At 42.6% G+C, this 16,915-nt stretch overlaps 1 protein-coding gene and 1 pseudogene across 2 annotated transcripts in view; one reads left to right on the forward strand and one right to left on the reverse strand.

Annotated features, from left to right (window-relative positions):
* Nucleotides 1-8,744: 8,744 nt before the first annotated feature.
* Nucleotides 8,745-8,890, forward strand: LOC130275236 (U2 spliceosomal RNA; annotated as a pseudogene).
* Nucleotides 8,891-10,339: 1,449 nt separating this feature from the next.
* STAC (SH3 and cysteine rich domain) overlaps nucleotides 10,340-16,915 on the reverse strand; it is a 288,021-nt gene continuing 281,445 nt past the window's right edge. For both annotated transcript variants that reach the window (XM_056520385.1, XM_056520384.1), the window contains exon 11: nucleotides 10,340-13,558. In XM_056520385.1, coding sequence (XP_056376360.1) covers nucleotides 13,460-13,558 — 99 coding nt within the window. In that variant the 3' untranslated portion in view covers nucleotides 10,340-13,459. The remainder of the gene's footprint in view (nucleotides 13,559-16,915) is intronic.

Genomic DNA, 16,915 nt, shown 5'->3' on the forward strand with positions numbered 1-16,915 from the left:
GAAGTCGGGGCTGCACCGATGGCGTCCTTCCTGCCCATTGCCATTTTGAAGAAGCCTACTATAAAAGAAGCCACGCAGAGCAACCTCTTTAGTCTGCAGAGAGAGCCAGAGAGTACAGACATGGCGGAGAGCAGCGTTCCACGTGGTCAAGTTGGCAAAATGGTGCCGGAAACACGGAAAATTGTGGCAGTTGCAGCCCAACTTTTTCAAGAGCTTGCTGACCGTTTGCAGCGGTTGTCATTAGACGAAGAGGGGGCCTGCAGTCTTCCCCCACTGCCTGATGATGACGACGATTGGCCAGAGACACCTCCAGTGCAGGGACACCTGGAGGTGTGTCACCGGTGAGATTGTCCCCTCACCACAGAACCTGGGGCTCGTGGTCTGAGATCCCGTCGGAGGAGTTTGCTGTGAGTACCCCGCCAGAGATGGCCTATTCTTCCTCCTCCAGCCCTGATGTCATTCCTCGATCAAGCTTGCCAAGTGCATGACCGTGCTCACCAAAATTGCCGCAATGGTTGTTCGGAGATGAGCCGAACAGAGTACTTCAACCGTTATCTGGGAAGACACTCCCACCAATCCCAACTGCAGAAAGGGAAAGGCCCGTAAAGAAGCCGAGCTGGCCGAATTGATGGAAAAGTTAAAGGCCCAACACAAAGAACTCTATGCTCCAAAGCACGTACATTTGCCTTATGAAGAAAGAGTGTGGTATCAAGAAAATACCAAAGAAATGGAGGCATTGTACATCCGTAAATGGGATCACCCCGAGAAGGGGAGGAGCCATTAGAAAGGAGAAGAGCAACTGTGGCCAAGTTCGACAAGGTACGAGGTTATGGGACACTCCTTGACTGCCACACTGGGCAGACCATCCTCGTAAACCGGTGAGCAGTGCAAAGGCCATATCTCCATAAGAAATTCTATACCTTGGAGGTGGGTGAAATTGTGGAGTACACCCCCGTTCAGAGCCTTCGTGGAGAATGGACTGCAACGGTCACCAGACCAACAGTCCCAACACACCTTCCTTTCAAATATTTCCTGTCGACGGATTGGGAGTCCGATCCCTTTAACTTGAGGCCACAGAGGTTTGCTCCTAAAGCCTCCACCAGCGTACCCAAGGAGGAGGAGCCTAAAGAGTCAAGTTCATCAACTTCTATGTACAGCAAAGAGTCAAGTTCATCATCTTCTTCATACCATTGAGAGTCAAGTTCTGCACAGGGTGAAGAAAACAGGCCAAAGTTGCGGCCACCCAAGTCGGTACCTAGACCCTCTCGGAGCAGTGAGAGTTTGTCTAACCCTGGGGTACCCACAGATGTACCAAGGCCCTCTCGGAGCAGTGAGAGTTTGCCAGTTCCTAAGATACAAACGAAAGGGTCATGGGTTGCTCCTAATTTGGAGATGGTGCTCAAGCCCTATTGCCCCACTGTGATCCCGGCTAGTAAGCCTATAACCCATTCTCAACCTGCTTTCCACCACTCTGTCCTCACCAATGTGGTGTGGCAAAGCTATGTTAATTGTAGTGTTGCTTGCGAATATTCGCAATTCGAATTTTATTTGCGAATATCACATATTCACGAATTTGCGAATATTCGCGAATAAAGCACTATATATTCGTAATTACGTATATTGTTTTTTTTTTTTTATTTTTATTTTTTTTTCACAGTACACATCACAGTCATCACCCCTCTCTGCTTCCAGCTTGTGTGGTGTAAAGAAGGCTCTAATACTACTGTGTGAGACTGGCGTGCGAATTTTCGAATATGCAAAAATTTGCATATGCTAAGGTTCGCATATATGTTAATTTTCGCATACGCGAATTTTTGCAAATGCGAAAATAAAACGAGAATATTACGAATATGCAAATTTAGTGAATATATGACGAATATTCGTCCATATAATCACGAGTATTCGCGAATTCGAATATGGCCTATGCCGCTCAACACTAGTTAATTCTAACCCTGCCCCTGATGTTGGCAGATATAGGGGAACCAAGAGAGGCACTACAAGAGTGAAGAAGAACGTCTTCTAAAAAGACTCTAATGTCTTATTGTTTTCTGTCTAACCATTTTTGTCTTACAGCAACCAAGTTCAAGAATTGTGCATAGCAGGACTTTGCTAAGTTGTTTCAGTTTAAAGTTCAGCAACGTGACCACTAAGCTTGTGCCTGACTAATAAGTCAAGAGACTCCTAGCCTGTAGGAGATTCATCAAGGACTGTACCCAGCTGAGTTGTGGTTAAGGCAGTGTTCACTTTTTCAATTGAACTCCTAGTGTAGGTGGACTGCTGATCCTTACACGCCAATTTGTATATTTTCCTTGAACTCCTAGTGTAGGTGGACTGCTGATCCTTACACGCCTGCTTCATGTATATACCACCAGCTTCATAAGAACTCTTATGATAAATGTTGCACTTATCGGGTGAATGCACCTGAAACATGTTGGAGTGTTGATAAATGGATAGTAAATATGTATATGGTTCTGTACACAGGAAGGTATCCTCGTGTCTGTGTACATAAGTAGTAAGTAAGGTTTGTACACAGAAAAAAAAAGTCTAATGTCTATGTACACAAAAATCAAGTCAGGACTGTACACAGAAAATATCGATGTACTACACGTGTACACTGAACACTAAAAATATATGTATAATTTTTGTACATACAAATGTATAATAAGCTAAAGGTGTTTAGTAGGTAACTTCACAGAGGACACCTCGGCTCCTCCGAGGGAAGTATTATTGCTGTCGCCCATCGCTAGCACCTGTCTCAACAAAAATAGTAGGGAGGATTCCCTCTTAAAATAGTACTTGCACTCATAGTACCCTAGACTACTAACTTAAATGTACTACTTCAATTTTTTCTAGTACATAAATCAAAATAGATGTCTCACTCAAGAAAACACTTAGGAATTGTAGCATGTTGATACCCAATTCCTACCACTGTTAGGTACACTTCTTCTTTTCTTTATTCATTGCGTGTGTGAGATGCTCTGCCTGGCCAGTAGGTGCTCTTGCAAATACAAAAATAAACACGTAATTCTAAGAATAACCTAGTAGGTTGTTTTGAAAGTGTTCTAGGGTTAAGTAGCGTGTAGCCGATAGACCCTAGCAGCCACCCTTACTGTGACCTAGCTTCCGGCTAGCCAGTATACCTTTCGTGTACTAACTAAATGGTAACTTATTGTTGGCGAATAGAATGTGTGAGATAATACAAATGCCTAGTCAGCTTGAAGCTAACTGTATAGAAAGCTGTACTAATGTCTAGTTAGCCTTATGTATAGAAGTATGTGCTAATGTTCAGTTTGGCCTCATAAAAATGTATAGAGAGCTCATAAAGTGTCTTAGGAGCTAGCAACTACATGTCAGATAGCTGCCTAATTGTCTAGTAAGCTTCAAAATGTATAATACGTTTGATAAAGTTGTATAGGAAGCTAGAAACTAAGGGATAGATAGCTTCTTTAAATGTCTAGATAGCATTAAATGCCTAGATAGCATTAAAATGTCTAGATAGATTTCTAATTGCCTAATCCAGATACTAGGAAAGGTATCAAAAGAATGTAAATGTGTTTAGTCTACTTAGGATGTATAGCAAAAGTACAGATCATCCTGTTCTATAGCATCCTGTTCTAGTCCTAGTCCCTCTGTCTCAGGGGACAGACGTCGAGGCAACTTATTTTAAGTAAGGGGGTTTGTGGTGTCCCGGTACCGCATCTTATACGGTACCTATGTATGTGTGGGTCCCCATAGCCAGAGTCCCTAGGACGTAGGGATCCCTGTTGTGTAGCCTACCCCTTGTCGCCTCTATTCCAACTAATAGCCTAGTAAGTTATGTAAGGTTGATGTAAATATAGTAATATATATGTAAATAAATAGTTAATTACCTGTTCCGTAGCGTTGCAGGACCTGCGGGTCACGTGACTAGGTAAACTCTATGGTATTCTGCTTAAGGACCTTTGGAGGCGCTGTGACGTATGCAATCCCATTACTCTGTGTAATGGTGAATGACAGATGTTCGGACCAATCAGATTTACCCGGCCCCCTGCCCATATAAGGGAGAGGCGGCCGTGTTTTCTCTCTCTTGTTCCTGCGCAGCCAAACAGTAAGGATCTCTCTCTTGTTCCTGGGCTGTCTAACGAGAAGGATCTGCTCAGTAATTATCGCAGTGAGTTAGGCCCGAGCCTTGCGACAACGGCTGAGTAATTCAGAATAGAGAGTGTATTAATCCCCAGACACTCTGCAGCATCATCGGACTTAATATAACCCCTAAATCCGGACGGATCTGAAAATATCTACCCTAAATTCAGAGACTTTCTAAATAGCTCAAGGTCCGCAACAACTGTCAGTCACTGAGCGATATAAGGACTGTTTGCATGAGACTGTTACTGTGCCTTGGATGAATCGCAAGCACTTAATAAAGTTGTTCAAGTTCAATCTCCTTGTGGACCTTCAGTCATTTCATGCACCTATCGTTACTGGGAAGGGCGGCGATAGGCCGGAGCATTACCTCAGCATACCAGCCCTCAGCCTGGTGTCACGAACTATAGGGTTAACATTAACCCCATATACTGATACCATACCACCACTACTATACACCCCCCAAGTGCTACCACAGCTTGAAGAACCAACAAATCAAAATCGACATTTACACCTGTACTACTGAAGTGTATGCTCTGACTAACTGTCTCGTAGCGCCCCCTACAATACAGGGTGGTACTACATGTTCTGTACTCTTTACCTGTGCCACAGTTAGCTGCTCTTTGGACACCAGGTAAGGGCAGCTACATTTTGACTTTACTGTACAGGACCCTGAAGAAGCTCCTGCCCTCTATATAGACCAGTCTTTCCCAACCAGGGTACCTCCAGCTGTTGCAAAACGACAACTCCCAGCATGCCTGGACAGCCTTTGGCTGTCCAGGCATGCTGGGAGTTGTTGTTTTGCAACAGCTGGAGGCACCCTGGATGGGAAACACTGACATGGACAGTGATTTACAGCTTCCAGCAGATCTTTCTTACTTGTATATGTAAATACTTGCTTTATCTATATTAGTTATCAACTTATTTTTCTTTAATCCTCACTTTTTTCCTATTTTTGGATGACATTTTGGGGCCTTCAGAACCAATTACCAGGTTTCCATAGAGTTATGGACTCAACATACAATGGTTTCAACATACAATGGCCGTCCTGGAACCAATTAATATTGTAACTTGAGGGACCGCTGTATTTTTGTATTGGGCTGGCCTGTGCTAACCCAGTTGTAACCTTTACAAAAAAATCCTGATGTTAAAGGGGTACTTTACCACAGTGCTCTCTGCTGACACATCTATCCATGTCAGGAACTCTATATAATACGTTTCAGAATACTGTTTACAGTCAACTCCATCATGAAGGTTTTCCAACACCATGGTCTACAGCCTCTTCTGTCTTTTTCGAAAAAATAAAATAAATTAAAATTACAGGTACCTATGGTTTGCTAGTATTGTGAATATAACGCAAAGCAAGATATGTAATCAAGGCTGTATTTGTGGGAGTGGCGTGAGGTATATAATGCCCCCCTCACCTTATGGTGGAGTATATGTTGCTTGCGTACAATGGGAATTTTATCCGAGCATGCTATGCTCTGTAGTTGAAAGTAATATCAGGGGGATTTTGCACTGACAGCGGAGTGGCTGGCATGAGCTTTTGTAGCATGGTGGCTCAGTATGGCTGCCGGGCTGAGTACGTTACCTCTCTGCTGCTATGGCCGTTTAGCTGCATTACGAGGTACAGGGAGATTGGGAGTGCTTGGAAGCTTGTACGACGTACGGCTATCTGGTTGGTTTGGTGATAGCCTGTGATACTTCACTCCTGTGGATACTCTGGGCAGTTTATGATGCTATTTTGACATGTGCTGTGTCATGTGTCTTAGTACAGCTATCTTAGTGACTCACTGTGGTGGTTGTTGGCATGGCGGCATGGGCATGTGGTCAGCCCTCTGGTTCAGGCACTCCTGGTTGGGGGAGTTATTACGCAGAGCTCTGTGTTCTAGAGTGACGTCCAGGAGCAAAGTCCTGTTCTAGTGTTGGTTCCCCTTGTTTGCAGGGTTGTTAATTATTGCAGTTATAATCAGTTATTTACATGCACTGTTTAAAAAAATAAAAAAACATTTTTTTTTACATACGGTTTCAGTAAGTGGTCATGGTAATTGAGCGAGCACAACAAGGTTATATTGCTTATGAATGCATTATTGATAGAGATGAGCGAATTTACAGTGATTCGATACGTCACAAACTTCTTGGCTCGGCAGTTGCTGACTTTTGCCTGGATAAATTAGTTCAGCTTTCAGGTGCTTCGATGGGCTGGAAAAGGTGGATACAGTCCTAGGAGACTCTCCTAGGACTGTATCCACCTTTTCCAGCCCACCGGAGCTGAACTAATTTATGCAGACCAAAGTCGGCAACTGCCGAGCCGAGAAGTTTGTGAAGTATCGAATCGCTTTAGAATTCATCTCTAATTATCGATTAAGTTAAACGCTGTGTCATAGTGGGTCGGTCCCAGCAGCTATTGAAAGCCAGGACCCTGGGCTAATAGTGTGTGGCACCAATCGTTGTGCCACACACAATCAACCCTTTATACGCGGCATCAAATTTGATTGCCGTGTCTAAAGTAACAAAAGTACACTCCTGGCAGCTTAGTTGGGCTGATCGGGACCATAGCGGTTAAATCGCAATGTCCCGATCAGCTAGAACGCGAGCAGAGGGTCAGTTACCTGCCTCCGGTGCGTCTGATCGGCGATTGATTGCTCCAAGCCTGAAATCCGATAACACTGATCATTGCCATGTTAATGCATGGCAATGATCTGTGTAGAAGATCAGTATGTGCTGTGTTATAGCCACTAGAGTGTGCTATAACATTGCAAAAAAAATGTGTGAAAAAAGGTAATAAAGATCAAGATTAAGATTCCCTAATAAAAAGTTAAAATCCCCCCCCCCCATTTCCCATTTAAAAAGGAAAAACTGTGTAAATAAACATATGTGGTATATGCGGAATTGTCAGAACTATAAAAATATATAATTATTTAAACTGCACTGCCAATGGCGTACATGCCAAAAAATTCCAAAGTCCAAAATAGCGTATTTTTGGTCACTTTTTATATTGTGAAAAAATGAATAAAAAGCGTTCAAAAAGTGGGATCAATACAAAAATGGGTGCAAAAAATGAGCCATAATACCGTCCGACACGGAAAAATGTATATGTTTTATAGGGGTCAAAAGTTGACAATTTTAAACGTATTCATTTTCGTGCAGTTATGATTTTTTCCAGAAGTAAGACAAAATCAAACCTATATAAGTAGGGTATCCTTTTAATTGTATTGACCTACAGAATAAAGAAAAGGTGTCATTTTTACTGACGCACAATTAATTTTTTTTCTGTTTCGCCATGGATTTTTTGGTAAAATTACTAATGTCACTGCAAAGTAGAATCGTTGGTGCAATACATAAGCCATAATATGGAATTTTAGGTGCAAAATTTAAAGGGCTATGATTTTTAAAAGGAGAAAAAAAACAAAAGGGCAAAAACGGAAAAACCCTGAGTCCTTAAGGGGTTAAAAAGCATTGGCCTATATCGGAAGGAGATACCTTACCTTCTTACAAGAGGCTTTGGGCAAGTGCAGATAAAGTAGATAGGTGATAACCATAAAGGAGCCTACAAATGTGGGGTAAAAAAGTATGGGACATGTAAATATATTCAACAAGGAACCGCAACATTGGTTAGTAGAAGCACATGAGAATTTATTTTTTTGTTAAATCTCATATTAATTGTGGTAGTGATTTTGTTATATACATATTGGAATGCCTTTGTGGCATCCATTACGTAGGAAGGACCTCCCAAACATTAAGAAAGCGATTTAATTCGCATAGATTTAATATAAAACATAGATTCCCTAAACATAGTGTTTTAAGACACTTTGCTACCCACCATAATGGAGACCCTGAATTGTTGAAAGTAATCTCACTAGAGCAAGTGGAGGAGAGCTTGAGGAGGTTTTCTTTATTGTGTCAAATAGAAAGCTTTTATATTTTTTAATTAGACACGCTCTTCCCAAAAGGTTTTAATGAAACCCTGGAGCAAGTATAATGTATATTGTCAACACTTCATATAGACAGATTAGCCCGGCACTGCCAGCATGAAAGAGGTGTATTACTCAGCCTGGAATAATAGCTTCTACTGGTGAAGAACGGTGTGGTGCTCTGATCAAATGTAGTGCAAGTATACAATTCAGTTAGTAGAAGAAATAAAGTCGGCACTCACCATGTTCTTCTATCTTCCTTTCTTTATTAAAGAATACTCACGTATTGCATATACAGGATGGGAGACGGTGCATGGGGGGGAAAGGGTACCACTAGCCTACAGCACTGTTTTGCTCTCTACAGAGCTTCAACAGGCCCATTGAAGCTCTGTAGAGAGCGAAACAGTGCTGTAGCCTAGTGGTACCCTTCCCATGCACCGTCTCCCGTCCTGTAGATGTAATACGTGAGTATTCTTTAATAAAGAAAAGAAGAAAATGGTGAGTGCCGACTTTTTCTTCTACAAACTGAATTATATAATGTATATTGTAGCACTGATGTCATGTGGATGAGTTTGTATGTAAATTACAGTAACAATGTCACTCCATGGTGTATAGTGTTGTGCGTATATGTAGACCTTTTTATGAATGAAATGGTAGTAGTGAAGTCATTTCCTGCTATAAGTATTGTGGGTATATGTAGCCTTTTTTATCGCTTCTCGGCCTTTTGGCTAAGATCAAGTGTAGTATCTGTTCTTATCAGTTTTCATGCTGGTGGGGATGGATGCAGGTGTACCAGGGCTTTCCGTGGCTGGTTCTGAGGAATCAGCTCGATGGCTGCCTCGATGTGACCTGTTCCCTCCGGGTCTCGCCATGAGGCTGAGAGGGTCTAGAGCCGAGGTACTTTTGTGCCTCGGGGAGTGGTGACCCCGAGGTGCCGAAACTCACTGGGAGGATAGGCTCACTGAGTTGAAGCACGGGCACCATAATCTCTTCACCTTGTGGCACTCACCTCTTGATTCCCGGCCTTCTGGCTAGGATCAGAGAAATTTTTATAGATCCGGCCGTATGTCCGGGCAGCATATCTGCACACATTCACTTATTTATTTCTTTTTGTCTCACTGTGTCACTTTTTGCGTGTTGTGTGTTCACAGGATTTGTCAGGATGCGGTAGCCCTTCTGGGTGTCCCTCCTGGCGGTCTAGGGGAGGTGTGTGTGGCCATTAGGTTCCGCACCTCCCTGCAAACACCCCGGGTACTCCTGCTTTGGCAGGGTACCTACCGTTATCGGCTCTGCGGGCAGATACCTTGGCTAACGCCAAGGGGGATGCCGGGAGCATTTGTGGTCCCCTAGTAGCTTCGGCGAAAAGGGACATCGAACCTGGAACCTCGCAGGTACCTTTTGGTCCGAAGGTGAAGGGTAAGGTTTGTTGGGGGGCCTCTCTCCTATCGGAGAAGGGCTTGCGATAGACCGCATCCTTTGTGCACGTTCTTTTAGTGTAACACGTTTGCACTTTTTCTTGCACTTTGGATGAATCGAAAGCACGTTCCTCGGCTTTAGATAAAAAAAAAAAATATGTAGCCTTTTTTATATGAATGAAAATAGTAGTAATGATGTCATTTCCTGAAACGATGGATTGAGGGTATATAGTTTGTGGATGTGTAGCTTGTAACATTAACCCCTAAGGGAGGAGGCTCCGCAACACGTCGGGTCCTTTATTGTTTTATGTATATTCAATTGTTCCATGTGCAATAAATGGTCTTTACACTAAAGAGCCTTCCATCTAACAGAGAGGACATGAATATCGGCAAGAGGAAAGAAACAGCTGGAGACCACTAGTGGGACAAGGCTGTGAGGGTGACTGGGGAAGCAAGTCGGCACGGGGGGAGCAAAAGGACTAAACTCCCCTCAGTGAAGTAAGTCATTTGATGCATTATACTGCTACTAATTGCAGCATTGCCAAAGAAAAGTGGTCCGTCCACTCCTTTTTATTTTGTTTTTTTTTGTTTCTGATTCCATTAATTAGGCAAAGTAACACATACAAATTCTCCTGAAACATACATGCATATAATGATTTGTAGTTCAGAAGCGCTATCTTAAACACTACGCTGCTAAGTAGTGGTCCTGTTATCCACCAAATAAAGGGAATCTAGTGGCAAATAGTATTTTTATCTATTTTGATGAAAACATTATTTTTAACTCTTGCTTATGATGCTTGTGATGCCTCCAAAAACCCTGATAGCATGAAGCATATGTTCTAGCAGATCCCTATTATACTGTATATGAATCACATTTTATTGGAAACGTCTAGTGAAATACAAGCTTTATTCATTATTGTTAAAACAACCATATCTATTTATAAGATATGCTACATTTTCAGAGTAAAGAGTTAAAAATAGGTTTGCACAATTTAAGTAAACCAGGCTGGTACTGTGGTAGAGTTTAAAGAAGGGCTTGAACAGGAAAGAAAAACCTTACAGAAATGATCTTTCTTTTTGGTATAATGATTAAAAACATGAAGATAAACAATACAGTACATACATCCAAGGATGTCCCACCCAGGATGCAAATAAATAAAAACAATGGGATCATCTTAATAAAACCATTTAGTAAAAGATTTTACTTTTACAAGTGAGCTTTTCATCCTTTTACATTGGTCGTTTGGTCCTCCTAAGTATCTTATAATTTGGGTACTGTCAGGTCCCCTGGATGCAATATTGAAGACAAAATACTGCGTTATATGCATACAACTATAACTGTGTGTTAATGGAATATGTAAGCAACTTGCGTCATATGGGGTCATTATTATTTTTTGACTAACTCGGCCATATGATAAAATATGATTTCAAAAGTAGTTAAAATATTTAGTGACAACATGGAAGGGCAATATGAATTTCATTGGACTTCAATGATAATTTACAAAAATTATTCAGAATTGGTCTTTTTATATACACAGCAGTTTTTAAATGTTTTGTTGGTTATATTGGAAATAGCTGTTAGTCTTCACTCTAATATTAGACTGGGACAAATCATAATATTTCATTGTGGAAGCTCAGATAAGTACACTCTATAAAACCTGACACATATCACAAGCGCAGAGGGCACAGGGGTAATAATGGGCTACCTATAAGAATATAAACATGTCTCAGTCAATTTTAATTTAACTAAATATTAACAAATTTATAGAAAATAGTCACAATTATCTACTATACATTGAAAACAGAAATATCATTAAAAAAATATTACATCAGTGTTGAAAGATATTTTCACCCTTATGCTGCTCTAAACTAAATTCATTTCAGTAGCAAAAAATGCACAAACCAGTCAGGTCATTGGGTGCATACTGATTTCTCTTTGGCTGCTCCTGTTTCCTTATCACTGATTTTTATATATTGCAGAAAGAAGCCAAGAAGTTTAACCTTTACACTGCTTCCCTACAGCTAATGTAACTGGAATTTCTCCAGGATACGGGTTTCTACTGCAATAAGTTTAATTCAGTGAAAGGAGCAGCCAGAGAATGGAGAGGAAACTTTACCAGACAGCCAAGTTTTGCCCTTGTTCAAGAGAGGTCCCTACCTGTGTCACCTGACCTGTGATGCTGTTTTTCATAGTCTGTGCACCAGCATTTGTGGAGTTCCTTAAAGTCTATTGTCTGCCGGATTGGTTGCAGGCAGCTATAATTCAATGATCACACACTATATGAGAGCAATGTGTTATCATTAAGGAAGCCATTAGGGGTGTCTGGCACTGCTTGATCCCTCTGGCAGTGCACTATAAGACACACACAAGATTTATTGTTGCTAAAAATCGTGTATTATAGTCCAAAAAATATGGTATATCCAAGTCTCAGGTATTAACAGTTAATTAACCGTAATTAACAATACTATGTGTTCAACCTGTTCCGCTGCTTAGTAGCACAGTAGGTAAAGGCCCTCACTGGCAACCTAAAAGCAGCTAAAATATTCCTAAATATATTAGTAATATAAGAGACTGGATTAATTTCATGGCTTAATTTAACTGGTGGATTGCTAGAGAGACATAAAGGGGTGTTCTGTGCATGAATAGTAAATGGATCTCATACCCTCCAGTAGCTCATCATAGAGGCCTCCTGCTGTTGGTGTACATTCCTATAAATGAGCCATTAAAACATGTATTCTCACTTTTCTATATGTTCTGTATATGTATATATTTTGTTATAGAATAATTATTTATAGTTTAAAATAATGTCTGGCAAAAAAATATTGTTTAAAAAGGAGAAGACTGGCTTTCAAAAGAAAGAAAAAAAAAAAAGGTTAGTCAACTCCTCCATCCTAGTACTGTCTCACCACACATGAAATGATTAAATGAAAACTTAACCAATCATTAAGCCAGGACAGGACTATGAAGTGGAGTTGAACAGGAGCCTGGTGAGCGGCCTTGGCATAGCAGCAACTGGGAATCCGGGAGAGAAGTTAGTCCCTTTTAAAACTAATATATCACCTGGCTCCGGAAAGTTAAACAGATTTGTAAATTACTTCTATTAATAAATCTTAATCCTTCCAATAGTTATTAGCTTCTGAAGTTGAGTTGTTGTTTTCTGTCTAACTGCTCTCTGATGACTCACGTCCTGGGAGCTGTGCAGTTCCTATGGGGATATTCTCCCATCATGCACAGCTCCCGGGACGTGACATCATCATTGAGCAGTTAGACAGAAAACTTCAGAAGCTAATAACTATTGGAAGGATTATGATTTTTTAATAGAAGTAATTTACAAATCTGTTTAACTTTCCGGAGCCAGTTTATATATATATAAAAAAAAGGTTTTGCCTGGAATACCCCTTTAAGTGCAATGTAAAGAAAGTAATATATATGACTGAAGGGCTTTAAGGTAACACCTATATTCCTCAACTATTTTGGTGATATAAAATACAATTGTGTTTAACAGGAAATGACACATAACTTAGCAATAAATGACACAGGCACAGTTTTTGCCCTATAGGGCTTACAGTCTACTGTACTGTTTGTAGGGAGGTAAAATCATTGCTCCAATGTTACAAGAAGAGTGGGCTATGGAAACACGTTTGTCCCAGTAAAGGCAGTGATATACCCAATGCTCTTCTCCTTGAACCCTGATCCTAAGAAAAGGTTGAATATAGACTTGAGCAGTGTTAAATAATAGACAGAGGCTATAACTTCATTAATAAAGTTCATGATTAACATTGCAGCATTTTCGTTTTTTCCAGCTGAAAATTTTGTATGCTTTTCTATAAGTCACTTTTTGTATCTCTCCAGAGTTCTAACAGTCCATATCTCCTGATTCAGTTCTCGTACAACTGTGAATCCATTCTGAGTTGGTTTGTGTGAGACCAACAGTATCAGATAACGCCCTATGACGCACACACCTATCTCTAGGAAGCTTGAATTAAAGCTACAGCCAAATCCTAGCGTCAGATATTTTCTAAAACATCAATGGGTACAAATCCATTTTTTTTCCCACAGGTGACTTTAAGAAATCCATTGTTCTCCTTCTCAGAACTGGTACATATCTGAAAGTGAAAAAAAATATATGAAAACATTAATCCATTTCTCAATAATTCTAACCACTAATTGAAAACAATAGAAAATGTATTTCTGTAAAAACTTATAAAAATGTATTTCTCTAAAAATATAATCAGCAACAAAACATATCTTGCATTTGTAATAGTAATAGTAATAGTAGATTATGTAAACAATAGAGGCTGAAATATGGATCGGTATGTCAGCCTACATTGTCCAAAATGCTTGAAATACAGCTTTGTCATAGGAATTTTTCCTATGAGATAAGTAATTCTTATAGGTTGGCTCATTTATGCTTTGATTCACAGGAGAACGCTCCATTCTGGTCATGTCACTTTGTTGTACTATAGTACTCTTGCAGATTCTTAAAGGGGTATTCCAAGTCACAACACTTACCATTATCCTGCAGATAGGGGATAAGCCTCACATTGCAGACTGCAGATTGCACATGCACACTACAGACCTGCCAGAGAAAACTGCACTATTTGGCTATCTTTGCTTCATAGAAAATTCCAACATTTCCCAACAGTACTTTGTATGTATTGTGGATATCGGAAATTTGTTCATTGAAAAGTTTGCAATTATTTCATGTAGAATTTCTGTCTTCTGTTTGTTCCTTGGTACAAGCAGAACAGCAATATTTTTCAGACTTAACCCCTCAAGGACAAATGGTGTCGTCGTACACCTTCCACCCGCTCCCACAGTATGAAGTGCGCTCAAGAGCTGAACGCGCTTCATATTTAGTGGGTCCCAGCTGCAGGAACACACTACTAAAGCCGGACATCACCGATCAGGCCGATGTCTGAAATTAATCCTTTAAATACCCCAATCAAAGTTGATAGTGGCATCTAAAAGGGTTAAATTCAGTTGCAGTTGCCCACTGTAGCTGATCAATTCACCTATAGATCACCTTAGTGATCCAGCAAAAAACCCTTTTTCCCATATACCATTAAAAAGTGCTTTATTGTCAATGGTACATCAATTGTGAATTTAAATATTAGTGCACATCAAACCCCCAGTCTGATCAAGGTGCCCTGTTTACCTCTTGACAAAGCTGCGGATGCAGTGAAACATGTTGAGGGGGGGCTGAGGTGTAGTGTTTTAACCATAGTGACACATCTCCCCAGCGATAGCCACATAGCAACTGCAGTGCATGAGGCTTAATACTGTGTGGCCAGTAAGGCACGCTGAATACCTTGATCAGACTTGGGGTTTGATGTGCACTAATATTTTAATTCACAATTAATTGACAATAAAGCACTTTTTAATGGTATATGGGAAAAAGGGTTTTTTGCTGGATCACTAAGGTGATCTATAGGTGAATTAATTGAGTGACCCACCATATACTGGTCTATGTGGGAAAACACTGTAGCTGATCGAGACCGCTTTGTCAAATTCTGTGTTTCCTGATCCACTAAAAGGAGGGACAGAGGTCCATTACTGTTACGCCGAGCGCTCCGGGTCCCTGCTCCTCCCCGGAGCGCTCACGGCGTCTCTCTCCCTGCAGCGCCCCGGTCAGTCCCGCTGACCGGGAGCGCTGCACTGTCATGGCCGTCGGGGATGCGATTCGCACCGCGGGACGCGCCCGCTCGCGAATCGCATCCCAGGTCACTTACCCGTCCCGGTCCCCTGCTGTCTTGTGCTGGCGCGCGCGGCTCCGCTCTCTAGGGCGCGCGCGCGCCAGTTCTTTGAGACTTAAAGGGCCAGTGCACCAATGATTGGTGCCTGGCCCAATTAGCTTAATTGGCTTCCACCTGCTCCCTGGCTATATCTGATGACCTCCCCTGCACTCCCTTGCCGGATCTTGTTGCCTTGTGCCAGTGAAAGCGTTTAGTGTTGTCCAAGCCTGTGTTACCTGAACTTTTGCTATCTATCTTGACTACGAACCTTGCCGCCTGCCCCGACCTTCTGCTACGTCTGACCCTGCTTCTGCCTAGTCCTTCTGTACCACGCCTTCTCAGCAGTCAGCGAGGTTGAGCCGTTGCTAGTGGATACGACCTGGTTGCTACTGCCGCAGCAAGACCATCCCGCTTTGCGGCGGGCTCTGGTGAAAACCAGTAGCCTCTTAGAACCGGTCCACCAGCATGGTCCACGCCAATCCCTCGCAGTGGATCCACAACCTGTGAGCCGAATCGTGACAGTAGATCCGGCCATGGATCCCGCTGAGGTGCCGCTGCCAAGTCTCGCTGACCTTCCCACGGTGGTCGCTCAGCAATCGCAGCAGATTGCCCAACAAGGACAGCAGCTGTCGCAGTTGACCGCCATGTTACAGCAACTTCTGCCTCTGCTACAGCAGCAACCATCTCCTCCGCCAGCTCCTGCACCTCCTCCACAGCGAGTGGCCGCTCCTAGCCTCCGCTTGTCCCTGCCGGACAAATTTGATGGGGACTCTAGACTCTGCCGTGGATTTCTGTCTCAGTGTTCCCTGCATATGGAGATGTTGTCGGACTTGTTTCCTACAGAACGGTCTAAGGTGGCGTTCGTAGTGAGCCTTCTTTCAGGAAAGGCCTTGTCTTGGGCCACACCGCTCTGGGACCGCAATGATCCTGCCACAGTCCAGTCCTTCTTCGCTGAAGTCCGGAGTGTCTTCGAGGAACCAGCCTGAGCTTCTTCTGCCGAGACTGCCCTGCTGAACCTGGTCCAGGGTAATTCTTCAGTGGGCGAGTACGCCATCCAATTTCGTACTCTTGCTTCCGAATTATCATGGAATAACGAGGCTCTCTGCGCGACCTTTAAAAAAGGCCTATCCAGTCGCATCAAGGATGTGCTGGCCGCACGAGAGATTCCTGCCAACCTGCAAGAACTTATCCATTTGGCCACCCGCATTGACATGCGTTTTTCTGAGAGACATCAAGAGCTCCGCCAGGAAAAAGACTTAGATCTCTGGGCACCTCTCCCACAGCATCCTTTGCAGTCTACGCCTGGGCCTCCCGCCGCGGAGGCCATGCAAGTGGATCGGTCTCGCCTGACCCAGGAAGAGAGGAATCGCCGTAGGGAAGAAAATCTTTGTCTGTACTGTGCCAGTACCGAGCATTTCTTGGTGGATTGCCCTATTCGTCCTCCACGTCTGGGAAACGCACGCACACACCCAGCTCACGTGGGTGTGGCGTCTCTTGCTTCAAAGTCTGCTTCTCCACGTCTCACGGTGCCCGTGCGGATTTCTCCTTCAGCCAACTCCTCCCTCTCAGCCGTGGCCTGCTTGGACTCTGGTGCCTCTGGGAATTTTATTCTGGATTCTCTGGTGAATAAATTCCGCATCCCGGTGACCCGTCTCGTCAAACCGCTCTACATTTCCGTGGTCAACGGAGTCAGATTGGATTGTACCGTGCGTTACTGCACAGAACCCC

This window comes from Hyla sarda, chromosome 5 (genome assembly GCF_029499605.1).
Source record: "Hyla sarda isolate aHylSar1 chromosome 5, aHylSar1.hap1, whole genome shotgun sequence".
Taxonomy (NCBI): Eukaryota; Metazoa; Chordata; class Amphibia; order Anura; family Hylidae; genus Hyla; species Hyla sarda.